At 42.5% G+C, this 21,384-nt stretch overlaps 1 protein-coding gene across 2 annotated transcripts in view; it reads right to left on the bottom strand.

Annotated features, from left to right (window-relative positions):
* LOC113168799 (Down syndrome cell adhesion molecule-like protein 1 homolog) overlaps window positions 1-21,384 on the bottom strand; it is an 84,166-nt gene that overhangs the window by 8,136 nt on the left and 54,646 nt on the right. The window contains exons 8-25 of one of the 2 annotated variants that reach the window (XM_026369810.1): window positions 19,617-19,759; window positions 18,963-19,092; window positions 17,400-17,678; window positions 16,456-16,584; window positions 16,100-16,279; window positions 13,993-14,198; window positions 12,667-12,763; window positions 12,421-12,549; window positions 12,053-12,220; window positions 11,721-11,791; window positions 11,368-11,608; window positions 8,438-8,584; window positions 8,189-8,344; window positions 6,044-6,183; window positions 3,156-3,309; window positions 1,699-1,816; window positions 1,389-1,552; window positions 1,130-1,228 (exon numbers count right to left, since the gene is read on the bottom strand). In XM_026369810.1, the coding sequence (XP_026225595.1) occupies window positions 1,130-1,228; window positions 1,389-1,552; window positions 1,699-1,816; window positions 3,156-3,309; window positions 6,044-6,183; window positions 8,189-8,344; window positions 8,438-8,584; window positions 11,368-11,608; window positions 11,721-11,791; window positions 12,053-12,220; window positions 12,421-12,549; window positions 12,667-12,763; window positions 13,993-14,198; window positions 16,100-16,279; window positions 16,456-16,584; window positions 17,400-17,678; window positions 18,963-19,092; window positions 19,617-19,759 (2,751 nt within the window). Of the gene's footprint in view, window positions 1-1,129; window positions 1,229-1,388; window positions 1,553-1,698; window positions 1,817-3,155; window positions 3,310-6,043; window positions 6,184-8,188; window positions 8,345-8,437; window positions 8,585-11,367; window positions 11,609-11,720; window positions 11,792-12,052; window positions 12,221-12,420; window positions 12,550-12,666; window positions 12,764-13,992; window positions 14,199-16,099; window positions 16,280-16,455; window positions 16,585-17,399; window positions 17,679-18,962; window positions 19,093-19,616; window positions 19,760-21,384 lie in introns of those variants that run through there. The other variant, XM_033326297.1, reaches the window with a different exon arrangement.

Here is a 21,384-nt window from a genome sequence, read left to right as displayed (position 1 = left end):
AGTGTGTATTTGAATCTCTCTTTCTCTCACAGTTTCTTTGTACTCATTGTTTCATCTTTCTTTTCTTCCTCTGTCTCTAACAGATGGTGTGAGAGTGTCTCAAACATTAAAAGGGTTAACATGTGCAGATCCTGGGGTGTTTGTTTAGAAGTTTTAGAAGTCACCCTCTGTCTGTCACACAATAAAAAATAACACAACACAGTAAGAGTAGAACCTAACTTCATATCTCATTGCAGGATTATTACCCTTTCAGGATTTGTTCATTGGTTTACCTGTTTGTATCAACCAATGGTTTGCATTTAGAAAATAACAATCTACATATGCCCCTGCAGTAGTAATGTAAAATAGATGCTTGATGAGGAATTTGAACACTGTCTAACGCTGACACTGTGCAGATGGCTCATCAGCCAGACATGCATTCTGGTAAACGTACAAAATATACAGATAGACTTCACAAATGTATGACGCACTGGATGATGTATGCAAATGCTGATTTGGTTTTACATTATTTGAATGCAAAGCTGCACACCCAACACACACAGTTTGCAAAGTTTAGACTTCTTTCTACAAACTAATACATGCAAATGAGTGTATTTCTCTGTATATTCCTGGCAGTGTGCTGACTCACGGGGCAGCTTGAAAATACACCTTACCTATTGGTTAAAATGGTTCTTCCTAGTTTTTAAAGCTATTTCTTTAGTATGGAGCAGGATGAAAGTCTCTCCAGGTCCATTTCTGTCTTATAAATTCAAGTCTGGTGATAATGTTCCCAAATAGTTAATAGAGCAAGTCAGACAGATCATCGTTAAACGTGCGCTCATTGAAAACAACATGAACAAATAAGAACTGAAATCCACAGATAATAAAACTGACACATATTTAACAGGGAAATATAAAACCATGATGCCAATCAATAAATGAATAGAGCAGCACACTAACAATGTGTCTGGAGCAAAGGACAGACCAGGTCTCTTTCATTCTTTTATATAATTTTGTGGAAAAATCCAACTTTCTCAGGCATAAATTCTGTATAGTGTCACCTATACAGCACAAACTGGCTTCAGACAAGAGGAAAAAGAGTATACAGGAAGAGTGACAGAGAGACAGCTGCCTTATAAGGGCCACCTACCTCTGATAGAGCTGCCTCCGTTGTCTCCTGGTATCCAGGCCAGAGTGATGGAGGAGGTGGAGGTGGTGGAGACAGTTAGACGAGGCTGGTCTGGAGGGACTGGGAAACAGACGCACAGAGTAAACCACTCAATAGTACCTGTACTAAAATATTATAGATTCTTTTTGTTGAGGAAAAATATAACTGTGTGAACAGTACACTGTATTTCTCACAGTTTCTGTCTCTGTCAGGCATGAACAACAGGTGAGTGTCATCCTACCTTGCACTAAAAGGTTGACAATGATGGTGTCAAAGCCCAATGTGTTGGTGGCTGTGCAGGTGTAGTATCCAGAATCTTCAGCTTTGACAGAGCGCAGCACCAATGTCCCATTAGCCAGAATGAGACGCTGTCCATCTAGAGACACTGGGATGGCTGTGTCCTCACTAAGAGAGAGGAAGCCGAGGGACTCATGAGGGCACTGTGAGCGTTATTTTACTGTATATTATGTTAAAATCATTGAGTTACCATCTAAACTCACAGAAGCCCACCACACTCAGGTTTCTATAACCTCCCTCGGGTGGATTCTCACCTGTCTTTGGTCCATTTTATTGTAGGGGTTGGTTCCCCCACTGAGCTACAGGGCAGTCGCACCTCTTTCATCCATGGAGTAGTTACCGTACCCCCAAATGACAGGATCTTTGCTGGGGCTGTTGGATAAAAAGAAGTATAAAGAAAGAAAAATTATATACAAAGTAGGGGGAATTTAATTTTTAAAATACTACTAAAGATAACTGCATAAACACAGAGACCATAATATTTTACATGTGTATGTACAGTTTTTAATAAAAATATACTCTGGAAAAAGCATCTTTTAGAAAAATGTGTATGTTATTTCCTGTGATTTACACGTGGTAGAAGAGAAATCAGTGTTAAATGTATCAGTACGCACAAATGAGAATAAAACAAATATATATATATATATATATGAAAAAAAAATCCATTCAGGAACATAACCATGTTACTCTCTGTCACTCCTCCACTTGCTCTCCATGTCTCTCTTTCTTTCTCAAGCTTTGCATCTTAATGCTAGTGTTCTAGTGCACTTATGTTAAGGTTGAATGAAGTATTGAGTAAGCGAGCCTGGAGGACACTGCCTTTTACAGCTGCAGTTCAGATGACGCACCCACCCATACACACACACACACACACACACACACACACACACACACACAAACCTTTGCACCCAGCAGTCAATGGAATGAATACATAGAAAAAAGGATAATATGTTGGAAAGCTTACTCTATTCACTCGCGCTCCCTTATTCTCGCTGTCTTTTAATCCAAAGCTTATTGATTTAACTGCCCTCTTCATTTTCTTAAACACTTTGCCTCTCTATCGCCTTGTGTATTTGTTAGCTCTGCTCATGTCGTGTCATTTTCTCTTCCCTTCTTTTTTCCCCTCATTTCGCTGGCTGAGGGAAGTTTATCTGGTTCCCTCTGAACTCTGAAATCAATAGCACACCTCTATAGAGCGGTAAAACTGGCAGTTACACAGGAACACAAGGACAGGTTGGAAGAAAAAGGAGAGAGGGATACAAGCGTATGGAGCGACAAAGTGACAGAGTAGGAGGCAGATCATTGACATGATTCACAGAGTCACGAGGGATGTAGAGCAAAACATCCTTTAAAGGGTTTTTTTTAGTTCATGGTATTCTTAATAAAAGTCGTTATAATAGTTCTTAAAAGACAAAGAGTGACTGAAGCAGAACCAGAAAATTCAGGAAAGAACAAGAACAGAGTAGGTAGTCTCATCCACTCAGACTCATTTGTGGATTTGCAGGTCAAAAGACTTCAGTTGTCTAGATTGAAAGAAAGAGACAGGAGACTGACAACTCACTTTTTTCTACCTTCACACACCCATATTGAATAACTTTCTGTGGAGGTTAATGTAACATAGGTGTTTAATAAACCTCTTTTGACCTGTATATTGTATATCGTCACTGTGTGTCTCATTACATGTGTCACATTTTCACATTTGAGGACTCACCTTTGGCTGCTGGCTCCACAGTGACCTTGTCACTGAAGTTACCTCGGCCCGCAGTTGTGACGGCAGCAGCCCATATCAAGTACTGCTGCCGGTGGTTGAGGTGGGTAATTCGGTAGAACAGCATCTCTGGATTGGCTTCATACTCGCTGGGCAGCTGGAGAGAGTCGGGTGAGGGAAAAAAAGTGTTCATCTTAAGTGTTTTATACTAAAGAGCTGAGCATATTCTAAACACATTAAAACTGTTTGTCATGAAATACTTTGATAGGGAAGTATATTTGTGTCGGCCTAAATTTGCAGAAACAATCAGCTGTGTGTATTTGATACAGACCCACAAAGTATGGATTTTGTTACATATGAAAAATAATTCCCTTTTTATGTTCTGTTTATAAATAATAGCAGTACCATAAAGTCTGCACTGGATCATATGTTTAGAACTGTGCACAGTAAAATCAGAGTACTGGAGAGGACGACATAATGTGAAGGACTGAGTGAACATCATCCTAATGTGAACAAAGCCTCGCATTCCTCCCCTCAAGTCAGCACTATCAGCAACAAGGAAAGAATGGATGGAAGATACAGAACATCTGGGGCATATTATGATAAAGCAAAACTGTAAGGAAGCATGAGGCAGGAGGAGAAAGAGAGAGAGAGAGAGAGAGATGAGAAGGTTGGTTTGGCACAGTAAAGCCCACTTTCTCTCTCGTCTTCTGTTCTCCTCGGGGAGGGCAAACAGATATAAGACAGAGGAAGACGATGAGGGACAGTCACTAATGAGGCCTATCTATTGCAGAGGAGAGGAGAGGAGAGGAGAGGAGAGGAGAGGAGAGGAGAGGAGAGGAGAGGAGAGGAGAGGAGAGGAGAGGGTTGCAAACAGGCAGGGAAAGAGGAACAAGCAATCACAAATATACAGACACACATGGACACACACATACAGTGGCCCACATGACCTGAAGGTGGATGTGTAATTGCAGTGTGTTTAACCCAGCCATGTGTCTGCTGTCTAGACATATACACATCATTGTCCCTTCACCACAAATGCAGCACGCAAACACACACAGAGCAGTTTTTTTTTTGCCGCCTGCCAGTCACTATTCAACTACCCATCAATTATAGCGCTATTCTCTCCTAGTCTTCAGGTTATGCCTACACCAATGCACACACACACACACACACACACACACACACACACACACACACACACACACACACACACACACACACACACACACACACACAGTGTGTTGTTGGCCTCAACTATGAATAGAAAAATTAGAAGAAAAAAAAAAAACCTCTTCACAAATTTAGCACTGATGAGCTGCAAGGTAGCACATTCACAGTTGCCCTCTAAATCAGGATTTATCTACGAGCCACCAGTTTGACACTGACTTCCATTTGTGACGGGCACGTGTGTGCCCATGAAATGAAGACTGCGATACAGGTGTCAAAAGGTTTGAAGAGTGAGTGGCGAACCAGTAAAACCTGCAAAGACACTGCAGTGTGGCTGAGCTCTGTCCTAGCCTGCTGGGTTGTTGTCTGCAGTGATTTATTCTGGGCAAATAGATTCCAGTATTCATGTCGTTTTTCACATTTATGAGCAGGCCGTCATGGAGGAATCCACTGGGCTTTTTATTACTTCCCTGTGTTCCCTGTTCATCATCCATTCCACTCTTCATCCCTCTCTTCACTTCCCTGTCCTTCCTCACATTTCCCTGTCACGCGTGGGCCCACTCCTTGCCTTTTCTTTCCATCTATCCACCTTCTGTTTTACATTATCTCTGCATTTCTGCCCCTGACTCCCACATATATCTACGTCTTCTTCCCCTCTCTCCTCGATGTACATTTGTCTCTATACTCTCCACTGCAGACAGAGGTACTGGACGGACAGAGGGATGGATGGAGGGATGAATGGGTGGGTGGGTAGATGCTAGGAGGAAGCGAGTGAGGAGTGACAGAGTGCGTGTTGCTGTAACGGATATTAAAATATTCCTCCGGCGTGGAGATAGCGGTGATCCGGGGAACGATAGAGCAAGATAATGAAAAGAGGAACAAAAGTACTCCCCACGCGGTGTGTCTGACCCCCCCATCCCTCCTTCCTTCTCTCCAGTCGCACTCATTTACATAGTAATCATCCTGAACTCTGCATGGGGGCTTCAGAGAGAAAGAGAGAATGAAAGACAGAGAGAGATAGATAGGTAAATAGAGAGAAGGAGCGATTTGTGAATGAGGGAAACTAAGGAGAAGATGCATCTATGTTTTCAGAGAGGTACATTTATATGGTGCATCTATGTGTGTGTGTGTGTGTGTGTGTGTGTGTGTGAGCATATTCAAGTGGGATATTATTCTTGCTTTTAAATTTACACTGTCATAAAAAAATGAGCTGCATACATGTGCGCGCGGTGTGATAGATTTTGGAGTGTGTGCATATCCATGTACGGGTGTCTGCGTGTAAGCGAGAGTGTGCGTTTGCTGTAGGCTTGTTTTCTGCCCTCGTTGATGAACAGATGAGGTTGTCCTGGCAACGTGATGAGACGCAGATATGCAAATGAGGCTGGAGGGTGAGCTTGCACGCGCGCACACTGCGGTACGAGGAGAGCTCATTACGACACACACACACACACACACACACACACACATCTTGATGAGACTGCAGCACTAGATCCACAGAAACACATCCACAAACATCCTAATGGAGGCCATCATAATTAAATCAATTTTCTTTCCTATTACATAGAATAATCTAAAACAAAAACATATAACAGACTGTATATTTTACATTTTAAGGATACTATTAGCTTCATCAGAAGCCATGTTTATTGGTGGTCCCCAACCCCTTTTCCTCCTTTATCCCCCTCCCAGTCGCAAGTCTTGGCACCCCTATTGCAACTCACCGGTTGGCCTGACCCGGGGCTGGAGCAGTAGATGGTGTACTTGCGGATGATTCCATTCGGCTTGTGAGGGGGTAACCAGGACACCACGACACTGCTGGCGGAGGAGGGCACAGCTTTGATGCCAGCTGGGGGTCCAGGGTCTGAATCATAAAGGGGAGAAAAGACGGAAGGCGAGGGCTGAGCAAACGGAAACAGCTGTTTTTATTTTTTTGTACAGTGCCCTTGATTAATAGTGTGTTAAAAAGGTGTCCACTAATTTCTGGAGAGATTTGTCATGGTTACACATTAAATGATGCACCCACATGCAACAAAAACATCCACTACACTCTCGGCTAAACTGTTTGTACTCTATACTTTACAGTATACAGCAGTGGTCCCCAACCTGTCCTACTTGTTTTCCAACTGCCCCTGTCCCACCCACTGCTGATTACCTGGATCGGGTGTTTTTAGCCAATCAGAAGCTGACAGCAGCTGTTTCCGATCAGAACATTGACAGTGCTCCTGATGTTAGGGATGTGTGATTCTGTGTAATCCTGTCTTATGGAATATTATGGGAATATCGTCACCTGCCATAGGCAACATTTTGACTCTGACTGACTGAAAACATTAGTTTATTAACAAAAAACAACAAATCATCTAATTATGGATAAAGCTGAAATTTTAATTAAAACACTTAAATGTGATTTGTTTTTGCTGTTCTTCTTTCAGTAGATTGAAAGCGATGAGAGTGTGTTGAAGTTTTGGTTTGTTAAACTAAGCTCTTTGAATAGGTTGGCCTGTCTATGTGAAATTCTAAAGAGCGTATATTTTTCACACATTTAATTAATTTATTTTTAATTGAGAAAATAACACAGCAGCTTAATTAAAAATGATAATCCAATTTAGCTGCAGTTCTGTTTCTTTTTCTTCATGTGCTGCTTTTGTCCTGCACCTGCACTGAGGGTGGACATGCATGCTGCTAACGTTCCTCTTTTATGGACCATTTTATTATATCAACAAATTAAAGTGGATTCTTGCATACTTGACTAGTCTGAGTAAAAATTAATAACAAGATTTTCAATACTGACTGCCATTAACTATCTGTTAGTTTCTTGGTTTAACATTGATTAGAAACATGGAGAAACACAAAAGACCCTGAAAGTTACAGTAGCCATACTGTTATAAACCTAAACCAAGCACGTGCACATTCAAAGATACTGATTGCTGAGGCCTCCAGAGTGTGAGGGCCCACGGAGGGCCTACTCTTTATGTAAGGATGAGGAGGGCAGGCTAAGAGTCAACTGTTTGCACATTTGCACCACAAACATTTTTCCATATGCTACAGAACACAGAGCAAAGAGAAGGGTGAGAGCCCGAGAGAGACAGATAACGTTGAACGTATGTGAAGAGGTTGCCCCTGGACACAGTGTCAACCCGCATCAGGGAAAAGGAGAAATACAATTTGCCCGTGATAAACACACACATTCGTGTACACTCAAAGACTGACACAATACATATATTTGAAGAGCTATTGCATCAAGACGAAGCTCATAAAATGGAGATATAGCGAGAGAATAAAGGCCTTTTCTGAAATGACACTTCTTAGAATCTCGGCCCCCCTCTTCCCCATCTTCAGACGCCTGCCTCCTCTGACTGGCCCCAGGGAGGCAGAGGAGAGGCGGATACGGATGTAATCCACAGCCCGCCAGTGTAAGCACAAAATTAATTCTCTCTAAGCCACAAAGAATTAATCCCTCTCCTTGTGCTTGGTGTTGAGCTAGTCTTGCACACAAACAATAGCACACGCACACCAAGACATGTACACATGCAAACACACACACTTAACCCCCCCCCTTAACAGTTCCACATATTCACACGCACAGACCCACACCCTTAGGCTCAACCACACACATGCACGCACACTTTTTGGCTTCTTAATTCTCATTAGCACTGGTAATGGCACATCAGAGCACAAAGAGGTTTTAATCAGCAACCTCAGTCCTACAAAGATCCCCCCTCCCACCCCCCACACCCCATGGCTCTCTGCCTCCCATAAAGCAGCCTAAAACCAAGACAAAAACCCTTAGACCTGCAAAGACATGGTCAGTATAAAACAACATACTATTTTGTTAGTTGGTTTGTCTAAATGCTAGAATATGGACTCACAGTCTTCACGGGTTTGAATATACAGGACGTTGCTTCGGACACCATCCCCGGCCTGGGTGTAGGCCAGCACCTGGATGCTGTAGTTGGTGAATTTCTCCAGGCCTCTGAGCTCCACCTGCTCCTTGATGGTTGTGATGTTTTGCATTTCACCCCACTCTGAGAGAGCAAAAGAAGAAATAATATGAGGCTAAGACCTGAGCCGTTATTAGTTATGGTGTCTAAATTAGACGACAGAGACACTTAACCCACCTCCATCCGGGAAGACGGCCCAGAACACGACGCGGTATCCTTTCAATACGCCATGAAGTGTCATTCTGGGAGGCTCGGACCATGTGATCACTGCTTCGTCTGAAGTTACAGAGATGGCTCGCACATTTTGAGGAGGCTGGCTGGGTACTGGAAATAAAAAGAGGGAGAGGGAAGGCCAGAGGGGTTAACTGCAATATTTATTGGCAGGTTATCTAACCTTGTCTCACAGTTCAACTCAATAGGAAAGATTTGTTTCTTTAAAGAGTGAAAATTATTTATGTGCTTATTACTGAGCTAAATACACAGACAAACTTGGGAAAATCAAGGATTTATAAAATTTAAGATTTAAGTACCTCTAAGGTTAAAAAATTACCTTTCTTTTTTTCTTTAAGTGCTGAGTCAACATCCTATAATGTTTTCTCTTTATCAGTCTGTTACAGACCCCTGTAGAAGCCATCAGTATTAGTTCCTATAGGTGTGTCTGGACATGAATCTAACAAATGGATGTTTGCCTCATTTTATACACATTTATTATATATGAATATTTTTGGGACTCCACCACAAATATGTAAGGTTGAGGTTGAAACTGGCCATTTGTCAGTATAGTTTCACAGGTTAGTCATAGTGACAATTTTAATTCATTTTACATTAATGTAAAAGCTGTCACTGTCTCTTCAAATATGGCAGTGGCTGGATAAATAAACCCTTTGTGAAATCCTAAAATGCATTTCCATATCAAACCTCAAGTGAGTAAATAGGCTAGCGAGAGTTAAAAAGCGCATGACATGCTTCCAGCCTGATGTATTTCCACAACCACCATCTCTTTCTCTATATAAGCCTCCCTCTGTCCCTACCAGGCCAGGTGTCTCTTCTATTGGCTACTGCTCACCATTAGTCTTTCAGGCTTTGAATAATGCACACTGTTGAAGATGAACAGAAGTCAACTTGTGAGAAAAGGAGGGGCAGGAAGAGAGGAAGAGAGCCGACTGAAAGACACAGAAATGAAAGAGAGAGATTGGGCCAAGTCCGCCAGAGAATTTCTCTGCAGCTGGTGGAGAGAAAGGAGGTGGGGAGGAGGACAGAGGAAGGGAGAGAAAGGAGGATTGGAAAACTGAAACAGGGTTTTGCATGAATAAACCTTCAGACTCCAAGTCAAAAATAATTAGAAGGCAACAAAACGTAGGACAATTCCTCCCTTCATAGTCCCACCTTTAGAGGAGGAAGTGGGGTATAAACAAAACAGGTGAAGTGGTTCGAGTGATGTATTAGGGCTGATCTGGGGTTAAACATATACAGTAAAGGTAGATACAGAGAAAACTGGGTTCATAAATCAGTGGTTGTTGCTGTATAAGAGAACCTTACATAAATAAGTGCACAAATGTGGAGAAAAAAATAGACAGGGGATTCGGGAAGACAATGAAAGGCAGTTTTTGGACTGGGCCTCAGGGAGGAGATGGGGTGAGGGGCAAAGGAAGAAGGGAGGAAGAGAGTTAAAAGCAAGGGGAGCAAGGGAAGGGCAGAAAAAGATGAAAAGAGGGAGCAGAGAGACAATGCGCTCAGCTGTGGATAATTACAGCAGGAAGCTAGCAGAGGGAACGAGTGAGAGAGAGAGAGAGAGAGACAGACAGAGAGACAAGCTAATTATAATTATTTTTAGTATGCTTGTTGTTATCACTATTATCATAATGGCCATCAATATCACTGTCGCCACGGTGACAGCCACAGGGAAGAAGCGGAGGGCTCTGTCTGCTCTGGACCAATGGGGCTCAGCCAACTGCTCAGTGGGTGGACAAGTATGTATATGACGTGTGTGTTTGTTTGTATTTGTTTGTAAGGAGAAAGAAACTCGAGCACATGAGAGATTGAGAGATGCCATGTATAAAAAAAAAAAAAAAAAATACAAGTCATAAAGATTCAGTGCATCTCTGTGACAGCATGGACAACATGGGAGTACTAGAAGTACAGTATCTCATATTCTCGAGGAATTAAGGGAGATTTTCTTCCTTTAAAATTATTTAATGAGTGTTTTTTTATGATAAAAGTTGTCAGCAAATTAATAAAATGAAAACTTGCCTTGCCTCTTGAAGAAAGTGACTCTTTCCAATACTTTCACCAAGGAGTTTGTCTTTAAGTGACAAGATACATATATCTTACAGCTCGTATGCAGATTTGAATTAAATGTGATTGGAGACATTGGTTCGGATCTAGGAAGAGGAGTGTATCCGGACAAACAAAAACATTATCAACCTTTTTTTAAAAAAACTTCATTGCAATTCCAGAAATCCTTGAACGTTTGAATTTTTCTCACATTTTTCAATAAAAAAGACTCGCTGTTACTATTATTATATTATGTATATATTTATGTTATGTTTATTTTTTGCATTTTTTTACTACACCCCTGATGAAATGCAGTCAAAGCAGACAGCTTTTACTTTGTTTATTAAGTCATTTTTCATTTAATTACTCACCCACCCAACTTTTAGCCCATCTGACCCCTAGCCATCCGAGTGCATGGCAGTATCTCCTTGCACAGGGATCATTCGGTCCTCACTGCAGTGCTGCTAAAAGTGAACTGTGTGGATAAGACCAAGTTTACCCTGGATATTTGTAAAAAGCAAGTGGATTCCAGCAGCCAACTTTCATTTTTGTTGAGCGACTTCAGAGGATGTAGTCATTGCACGGCATGACTTGGCTCAAATGCGACAGAGAGAATGCAAATGGAACAATAGCAACACAAACTGCAGTGACTAGGAGTCAAAGCCAAAACAGACGACTTCGCTAATGCACCATGCCGTTTAAACAAATTTCAGTAATGATGCAGGTCACCCAAGTAGCCCACATTCACACTCAAACAGACCAAGGTGCAAAAATTCCCTTTTGCAACTGCTGAAATACAGAGACATTGCTGTGCGTTTTTATATAATCCTTACCATCTTCCAGTGTTGTAGCATTAATTTCTGAGCTAGAGGGACCAGTGCCGGCTCTGTTAAAGGCCTGGACAACCACACCATACTGGGCAAACTTCTTCAGGTTGTCCAGGGTGTAGACTTCACTGTCACCAGTGGCCTTCATCTCTACAATGCTGTACTGGCCATTGCTGCCTGGGCCATTCTCACGGTAACCAATCTGGTAACCCCGGATCACCCCGTTCTGCAGCTCCTTCCTGGGAGCCTAAGTGATGAAATAAGAAATCACTTTTTCATATTCCTCACAAAATACTAAAAAATGGGGTTGAAAAACCTTTACAGGAATGCAAATACACTTTATTATACAAAAACTTTACCTTCCAGGTGACTCTGATACTCTGAGAAGTAACTGGCTGCAGGATCACATCCATGGGAGGGCCATCAGGCTCTGCAAAGAGACATAGGCACACAGAGGCATCAAGGTGAAAGCATTTCACCAATGTACAACAAACATTTATGATTCTAGTAAGGCTCACGACCTTAAAATATTCAGCATGTTTTTCACAGTTTCATGTAGAAGACTTTTAATATTAAAACTAAATTATTCAAGGATATACATGAATGTCAACACAGTGGCTAAAAGCTAATGCAACAAGCACAAGTGAAAATATTTTGCCCACATTGCACACAGTTCTGTCAGAGTACGTACGCGCTTCCTCCGTGCTGATGGTGAGTTCCTTACTGGCCTCGCTCTTGCCTATAGAGTTGTAGGAGTACATGCGGATGCTGTAGACAGAGGCAGGGTGGAGGTCCACTATGTTGGCCTGATTATTGGTGGGGGAGATGTTTCTGGTGGCATGCTTCAGCTCCCAAGAGTCTAACAAGAAAAGAAGGCAAGAACGGTCCTGTTTCAAAACCACCTTTGATCTATTTAGGAATGTATGTTCTGGTTTTATCTATCTATCTGTATTTAGATTTTTCAACCTATTGTGTAGTAGTAATAGTTTTCTTTGTGTAGTTCACATATAGAAATATTGTCAGCAGTAAAATACTGCAGGCGTCACACACTATACTTACCTGTCTTGTTCTTATATTCAATATCATAGGATGTAATGACACTGTTTCCATCAAATCTTTGTGTCCACCGAAGATTCATACTACGATCTTTTACTTCTCGCACCTCCAACTCTGGAGGGTCTGGTGGCTCTGGGGATGCAAAACACAAACCAGTTTGGATGAAATTAAGGAAAATCAGGCGTATCTATCTTTTATCCGCATGTAGTGAAGATGCTACAGCACATGCATTTATACAGGAATGGCTACCTTGCACAGTGAGCTGGATAAGACCTCGTCCTTCTCCGTAAGAGTTGATGGCATGACAGGAAAAGAAGACAGAGTCCTCACGCTCTGCTGGCTTTAGCTGTAGGGAGAAAGGTTGAAAGAGAAATGTCAACAACAACTCTATTTTTGTGCAGGCAAACTGTGTAAAAGAAAAGCTCTGAGATGGAAAAGTGGCCCAGAGAGAGTTTTTCCCTCTAATATGCCCATTTGGTATTTAGGTGACTCACACTGGTAGGAGAGGTGCAATATTGGAAGTGTTACCTGGCCAGGGGTTACACTGCATTTTTGGTGTCAAGATTTCCTTTCTTGCACCTTTAAACCACTTACCTGCTTGAAAAACACCAAATGTGCATGCTGCCTGCCACACACACACACTATTTTTGTTACCTCAGCTTGTGAAACCTCACAGACCTATGAAAAAACTGTACTTTAGGCATCTACAGTAAATCTTAAAAAATACACAAAAGCACAATAAAACAGTTTGTAGAGATCATGGCAATGATATCAGCAGTAAGGATTAATCTAGTATAATTGCTTGTGTAGGTTCTATGCATATCTTCGCTCTTAGATGATTAAATATCTGTCAAAAAAGGCAAATCCACCGCTGTGGCCTTCACTTAATCTTATACAAAACACACAAATAAGCTAAATTGCTCTTTGTGTGGCAAATAAGTTGGCTGTGAGTAAGATGAGAACATCCTCAGAACTCACATAACTTAGTTCCTTCACTTATAACCAGTGACCCTCCCACCAGTGTCCAATAAGACTGCATTACCAGGTTGCAACAGCTACATGTAGCATCTCCAGCTTTTATAATACAGTAAAGCATAATCAACATTGTGTGATAATGTGATGACAGGGATGAAATACACACATATTGTCTTGTCAATATAATTTAGCTTTCTTATACAGTACTTGAATCCCAGAGATTACCTGACGCTGGTCTGGACTCCTCTATAAAACTGCCAGTTTTGGTGAAAGAGCAGAGGTGTCTTATGTCAAACACTTACAGAAGACCCAATGTAAGTGGCCGTACCTGGCGCCAACAGCCTTCAACACACTGACTGACATGATAATGGATCCTTTCTAATCTCATTCTTTTGCTGCGCACCTCAGACAATGAAAATTCAAATGTTCATGCAGCCTACCAGAGTGTGCTTTGCATGCTGCACCCTGACTCACACACCCAACAGAGGAGTAGGGAAAAAGAGAACACTGAAATCTATTTATCAGCTGAGTACAAGTCATAAAAACACTGCTGTCTGATTTCATCAAGCAGATGCTCTACTATGTGTAAGTGTTTCTTACCTTGAGTGTGGACAACACCTCGTCTGTCTTCTCATTGGGACTGGTGGTAATGGAGTATCGGGGGTTACGGTCAGGATCAATGACCGTGTCGCCTCTTTCCCAGCGGATGATGATGGGCCATTCTCCCCTGGCTGTGCAGTTCAGCTCCTTCACATGACCCTTCTTAGCCATGGTAGTGTTGGGGTGACTGGTGATCATTGCCGGGACTGGAAGGAGAAGCAAAATAGAGTGTGAGATGAGGAGAAAGCGAGGATAAATGAGGGGGAAGCAGGAAGAAACAGCAACAGTAAACAGAGTCATGAGAGTGATATTAGACAACAGAGGCAGATAAAAGTTGGAGTGGGGGGAGGAGAAGAAAGAGAAAGTGGATAATAATTTTTATGCGGAAAGAGGGAAAGTAGGTAAAGAGCGGAGAGGAGAAAGGTAGGACAGTTGGCAGTTAGAAAGGTGGAGTTCAGAGTAGCCAATTTCCATTGCAATAGAGTAATGAAGAGCTATGGTCAATGAGGTAAAGTCAATAAACCTCCTCTCTCATTCTCCAATAGTTAACATTGGGGTCTAGGTGAATGAAGAGGCAAAAACGATACACTCTACCTTTTGTGTACACCCTATACACAAAATCACTTGCACACTCAATCTTCTCTGGCCAACACACACAAAACATCGATCTGAGGATGGTTCTGCTGTTTTGTTTTCATCACTTATTCATCTCGCCCCCCCCCTCCCTTTTCCTCTTTTCCACCCTCTCCACTGAGCGAAACAGACAGAATTGAGGGAAGCAGAGGAGAGGAACGGTTCAATCAATAACACTAACACCAGAAGGAGAGAGAGAGAAGGGGGCCAAGCCTGTGATAGCAGAACTTGGGGGAAACAAGTGGATGTGTTTATGTGAACCTGGTTGTGTGTTTCTGTGTGTGCTAAAGGTACTTGTGCTAAAAAGTGCTGCTAACGTCTCTTTGTGAGTACAGTTGTTTTGTAAGATCAGGCTTTTGCAGAGGGTATTGGCCTCAGATAATGGCAATGTCGACATTGTTGACAGTTCAATTCAATTCAATTCAATTTTATTTGTATAGCGCCAATTTACAACAGAAGTTATCTCAAGGCACTTTACAGTGTAAGGTTTAAGACCTTACAGAAAATATTTATACAAAATATTAGAGAAAACCCAACAGTCCCATTTGAGCAAGCTTTAGGCAACAGTGGAGAGGAAAAACTCCCTTTAGAGGAAGAAACCTCCAGCAGAACCAGGCTCATAGTGGGCGGCCATCTGCCTCGACCGGTTGGGGTGAGTGGAAAGAGAAGAGAGAAAAGAACAGCAGGCAATAAAGACAACAACAAGCAATAAAGACAACAACAAGCATCAAGAACATTGGGCAGATGAACTGGATTCTGGAGATGTACAGCTCCAGGCCGAGGATACCTGCAGAAAAGTACAGAGAGAGGGAGACAGAGAGGAGGAAACACAACTAAAAGAGAGAGAAGACACAAAGTTAATGACATGCAATGGTGGCATTTGCATTGATACAGGAGAAAGGAGAGAGGAGAGGAGCTCAGTTTATCAGTAGAGGTCCCCCAGGTCACACACACACACAGTCTGTGTGTGTGTGTGTGTGTGTGTGTGTGTGTGTGTGTGCGTGTACACATATGTTTTCTCTGTGCATTTTCACATTGCATTACACAGGGTGTTATTGGCAGCAGCACCGGGCTTGAGAGATTGATTGCAGATAATGATTAAGCTCAAAGTGTTTTTGATTGTCTGCAGACACATCTCTAGAGTCAAAAGATCAATTGCTCAGCTGCTCACTTTCTCACTGTCTGTCACAGACGCTCACAGACCCGCGCCCTGCTCTTTCTCTGTTCTTTATTGTCTTATATGCATGGTCACCTTTGCCCCAACAATCTATAACTGTGCATGTAGTATGTGTGTATGTTCATGCCCACAGAGGACAGGGAGATAAGTGCGAGCTGGTTCATTGGTTTGACACAGTTAGCGAATGTGTGTGTGTGCACGAAGACTGATAACACAGGTGCACTGGAGCATCCTAGATGGCCTCTCTGCAGCCACCTGTGCTCTGCTACGTCAGCCTATGTGTGTTTGTATACTCACTCTTAACAGTGAGCACCATGCTCTTGCTGATGTCTGAGCCCACACCATTGGATGCCTGACAAAGGTAGAAGCCACGATCCTCTTCGAGGACATGTCTGATGAGAAGAGAGCCGTTATTCATGATCTGGATACGGCCCGTCAGAGGCACAGGGTGGTACTGCTGAGGGTTCCCAATACCGGCTAGACAGAAAGAGAGCAATGGATACAGATGATTATGTTATAGTAAGTTGATACAGTTGCATTTGAAGAGCATTTAGTTTGGACAATATAAACCTATGAATGTGACAACAGGCAGGGAAACTGAAAAACACCCATGACAGCACACAGAAGAATGAAAGATGGGTCATGTACTGTACCTAGTGTGCCTTTGGCGTGCTTCCACATAACCTTAGGAGGAGGGTATCCATCAACAGAACAGTTTAGGATTCCTGCTTTGCCATAGATCCCATCCTGGTTGTTGGGCTGAACCACAAACCGAGGGGGCACTGGGGGAAAAGTAATTCAAAAGACAAAGTTTTTACTGGTATAAGTGTAGCTGGTTATAACTACCATACCGGTGCTTTCCTTTTGGAAGTATTACAGTCTATTCTTTGTTTGTTTGTTTAATAATAGACAATATTAGACAATTATTATTTAAATGAAACCATTGGAGAGGTTTAACAGAGAAATGTGTCTATAGTGCAACTTCTATCAGTTCATCTTGTACTTAACAGGTTGTCCAACTAGAAACAAGCAAAAACAACTTGACTTAATATTCAACAGTACTTTAGAAGCTTATCAAACCTTTTTCTATAGCATGACTAGCATCAATAGGTGTTAAATACAAGCTGAGTAAACAGTACAATATTTCCCTCTAAAACACAGTGGGCTAAAGTATATAAGGAGTAAACACCTCCGATTACATGCAGGCTACCTCAAAATTGAACTTATGTACAGTGCTACACAGAGGGTTGTAGAGTCCTTCCTGTGGTTTTTTGGGGACTTATCTGACAAAATACTCAATTGCACATCTTAAGACAGAGCTCCTTTTACAAACTGACTGTTGTGGTGTTGGAAAAAAGTGGCTTTTACAAAGCAGCAAGGGTCTAATGAAAGATGATATTGAAGTGCGGTATGATATGTGATAGATCCGGTATTTTTAAAGCGTGATCCATAAGACCAAGGACTATAACACAGGCTGTATCAGCCACTGCTGCTTCAGTATTTTATTTACGTGCCACATTAAATCACTGCCGTTTTAACTGTCATTTCCATTCTTCTGTCCTCTCACTTTCAAATCTGTTCACACTCCTGTTCTTACCTGTAACTGTGAGTTGCCTTTCTGTGCTGACAGTTGCAGCATCATTGCTGGCAATGCAGGTGTAGTTGCCGTTGTGTTTGAGCGACACCTTGGATATCTGGAGGGAGCTCATGAACTCCTTTGTGTCGATAGTGATGCCTGAGGAGGGCACGATCTCCTGCCCGTCCTTGCGCCATGTGATGCGTATGGGCATGTCTCCAGACGACACCACGCAGGCGATGTACATCAATTTACCAATGGAAGTCGGTGGAAAGTCAAATGGCTGGATCAGTGGCGGAACTGAGGGGAAACATAGAAGGAGAAGATGTGAAGAGAACATGGAGAGAATAGGAAAAGACAGGTTTGAAGATTTGGGAGCATTGTGGTAGGAAAGTAAGGGAGAAGAGGTGGGGTGAGAAACACAGGAAATAGGCCAAACATAGTTAGATTTTTAGAGGGCATGACCATTATCACATAAAGTCTGATTGGTGCATCTGTTAGAGTCTATATATTAACAGAAAATAGATTTCTTGAGTGTAACATGTTAGCCTGGACCCCAAATGCTTCCTCACCACTGAAGCCTGGCCTACTAGCCCACTACCCACTCTTTCTGCACCCCTACAAACCCCTCCACTCCACCCCGCCCTGCTAAAGCCAGCCCATAATAGCTGCTCTAATTAGAGCCCCATCCGCAGGGGGAAGAACAGCGTTGCCATGGACACCGATGGAGGTGATGGCGGTGGTTTGGAGTTGAGGAGGAGGATGGCGGGGAGGTGGTGGGGTTTACAGCTGAGACATCTGGGGGATTTAATCTGGGCCTCGTTAAAATTCATCTAATTAAATCAGAGACATGACGAGCACACATTCATACAAGCACATACCTACACCCACATGCAGCGAATGCACATCCGCACCCGCATGCATGTGCACTTGCCCATGCAGATGTGCATGTATGTGCAGGGGAACACTGAACCGCTGAAAGACCACTGAGCACCACAAATTTCACACATCTGCTAATGTCAAGCTGAAACACACACAGCCCACACTCGACAACTTCCTAAAACAAACATGTCATACGATCGCTGCGGAGAGCGGCGCGGAATGGCATACAAGATTACACACAGAATACAGCATACACACACACACACACACACACATACTTCGTCATTCATACACATATATGCATGTCCATGGCACACACACACACACACACACAAACCTTATACAATAGCACTACTGCTCCATGTAATTGTTGAGTGGTTGAAAGAGCACACTAGGCCACTCCGCCCCTTAATCAGGGGTTATTAGAGGCAATGCATACAGCCTTCTTCTTTCCTCTCCCTCTGTTACACTCACACACCCCTGCTCCAAACAAGCCTTATTCACCCTCCACTTCTCTTACGTTCACTCTCTTTTGCATTCATAACTTTTCCCACTGCATTTTGACGCAGTAAATCTAAGCTACACTTCAAATTACAATTTTGTATTTGACTTTACACCATATAGCAAACAAGATTATGTATGCTCTTAAACGTAGAAACCCAACAAATTCCCCAATAAAGTTTCCGTGACTCTGTGACTGACCTTTGACAGTGACATAAACGGTCTGCGTGATGAACAGCTGTGGTTGTATGAGCACGCTGCAGACGTAGGCCCCCTCATCCATTCCTTTCTGAACATCACTGAGCTTCAGAGTCCCGTTCTCATACACCACCTGAACAGACAACAGCAGCATTATATGCAAAGAAACACATGCTTGTCCTTGTTTATACACAGAGATGCAAAATGAAGCCCTCTTGATTTGCTTTGATTCTTCACGTGTTTTCAGTTGAAATCCAGTCCATTCTGCTACGATCATAAGTCAAATAGAAGCACACATAGATTAATGCGATATGCAGTTAAATAAAAAAGTGGCATACAGGGACTATAAAAGTCAGCAGGTGTTGGTACGATGTATCAGTGAAATCCTTTTTTTGGTCAAATTCTTGCTTGAGCTTTAAATAAATAAATGAATAAATCATTGCCTGTTTTGTGTGAGCTCTCAAAAACAAATTGATACCCTAGAAGACCAGATGACCAATTAAAAAAAGTGTGGTCACATATGGTCATGATTCATTTGATCCAAAAACAAAGCAGCAGTTCTGAGGGAACTGTTGAACAGGGTGCTTTATATTATAAGTAGACTGTGCAGCACAAAGAAACTGTAATATAGTGTCATTGTCAGAAAGTGAACTCCACCTGGCGATGGTTATCAGGCAGCAGTAGTCCTTCCTTGTACCAGTTGATTGAATAATAAGGGTACCCAATCACGCGGCAGTTTATGAAAGTGTTTCTTCCTGCCACTGCGGTGATGTTCTTCATAGGCCGAATCCTTGGAGGACCTGAGGGGGAGGGAGAGAGGGAGAGGGAGAAAAAATGGACATAGGGAGAGAAAGAAAGAGAGATGGGTTGACCAGAGGAGGAAGAGAGAGGGGAAAAGAAGATCATTAGTTAATGATGTCAGAAGCAGGTCGTGGAATTTTAGGAATAAAAGGGAGGGGTGGTGGGGAAGGTGGTTGGGGAGAAGGGGAGGAACAGAAGAGGAAAAGCACATGTAGGGGTGTGAGGAGAGAGTGTGAGAGTTAAGAGTGTCTTGCATCTGCTGTAACCCATCCCAGACACCCATACTTGTGGGTTTTGTGGATTTTTACATCTAAGGAAATACAGTTACTGTGCTGTTTATTAAGCTTTAACATGTGAACTAGTGAATTTAGCTTTAGACAGGGGGAACAAAAAGCATCCTGCCCCTGTTTCTGTGGTAGCTCATGGTGTTTCCCCTAGTAACAGATATGAACTGCATGCAGGAATACAGAGCTTGTTTACAGGTCAGACCAGATTAGCATTGTTAATTTCAGTTAATGTTACTGACATTTAAAGAAACCGCCATCTAGTACGCTAGTTCTAAGATTTTTATGTTTGAATTTATTTAGCAGCTTTCAGTTCAGTGTGTTTTTTATTCACTGTGGGGCTCAGACAAAGGGATGTATACTTTCCTAAGTTGGATAATGTAAAACATATGTTGTTTTCTCTGTGTTATAGCTAATTTACATGCGTTGCCAACTTTTGTGCTGAGAATTTTAAGAAGATCATGCCACATGGGAGTGAACCACAATGGGTAACTGGTAGACCAAGTGAAATAGAATTACTCAGAGCGATGTCCTAAAAATGTAAAAAAAAAACAAAGCTTGACTGTATCAGCATGTTGGTCATGTATTATTGCCAAAAGGCAGACTGAAGGCTGTGAGCCGGCAGACAGACAGACAGACAGACACAGAATGTGTTCAGCATTATTGGTAGACACTGAGCTATCACTCAATCATCTGTCCCCTCTTCTCTGACCTTCTCACCATCGTTCGTCTTGTATCTTTGTTTTGTTTCTCCTTCCAGCCCTCCTACCCTCACTTCTCCCCCTTCTCTCCTTCTCTCTCCTCCGTTTCTCAGCATGTGCTGAGCTTTGAAGTCACAGCTCTGACGAGTCAAAGATGTATTATTCAGCAGCACCGTTGCACAGACACACGCACGTCGGCACACACACACACACTCGCACACAAACACAGATACAGTATACACACGCACATGGTGTGCTCAACTGTCTGTGTGGCTCAGTGTCTACCGCTGGCCCCTCACCGAATGGGATAACTTGAGAGTATCACATTGCAGCAAGTGGATAAGCATACTAGTGTGCTGATGCTTTTTCATGTGAGGTTATGCATGTGTGTGTCCATGTATGTGTGTTTATTGGCTGTATATGTGCGAACTTGTGTTGCATGTAGAGCTCAAGCTCTGGCATTGGCCCTCATTCTCACTCCAATGATCAGTCTGGCATGTCTGCTTAGAGCAGACTCATATGTCACAGCTACACATCTCACCAAAGGACAGAGAAAAGAGAGAGAAAGAGACATGGAGACAGTGATACAACCCTGTCCATTGGTGTCACTCCTCACCCTTGTCATCTCCGACGTCAGTG

Source organism: Anabas testudineus, chromosome 13 (assembly GCF_900324465.2).
Source record: "Anabas testudineus chromosome 13, fAnaTes1.2, whole genome shotgun sequence".
NCBI classification, from domain to species: Eukaryota; Metazoa; Chordata; class Actinopteri; order Anabantiformes; family Anabantidae; genus Anabas; species Anabas testudineus.
This window is presented reverse-complemented; position numbering and strand designations above follow the sequence as displayed.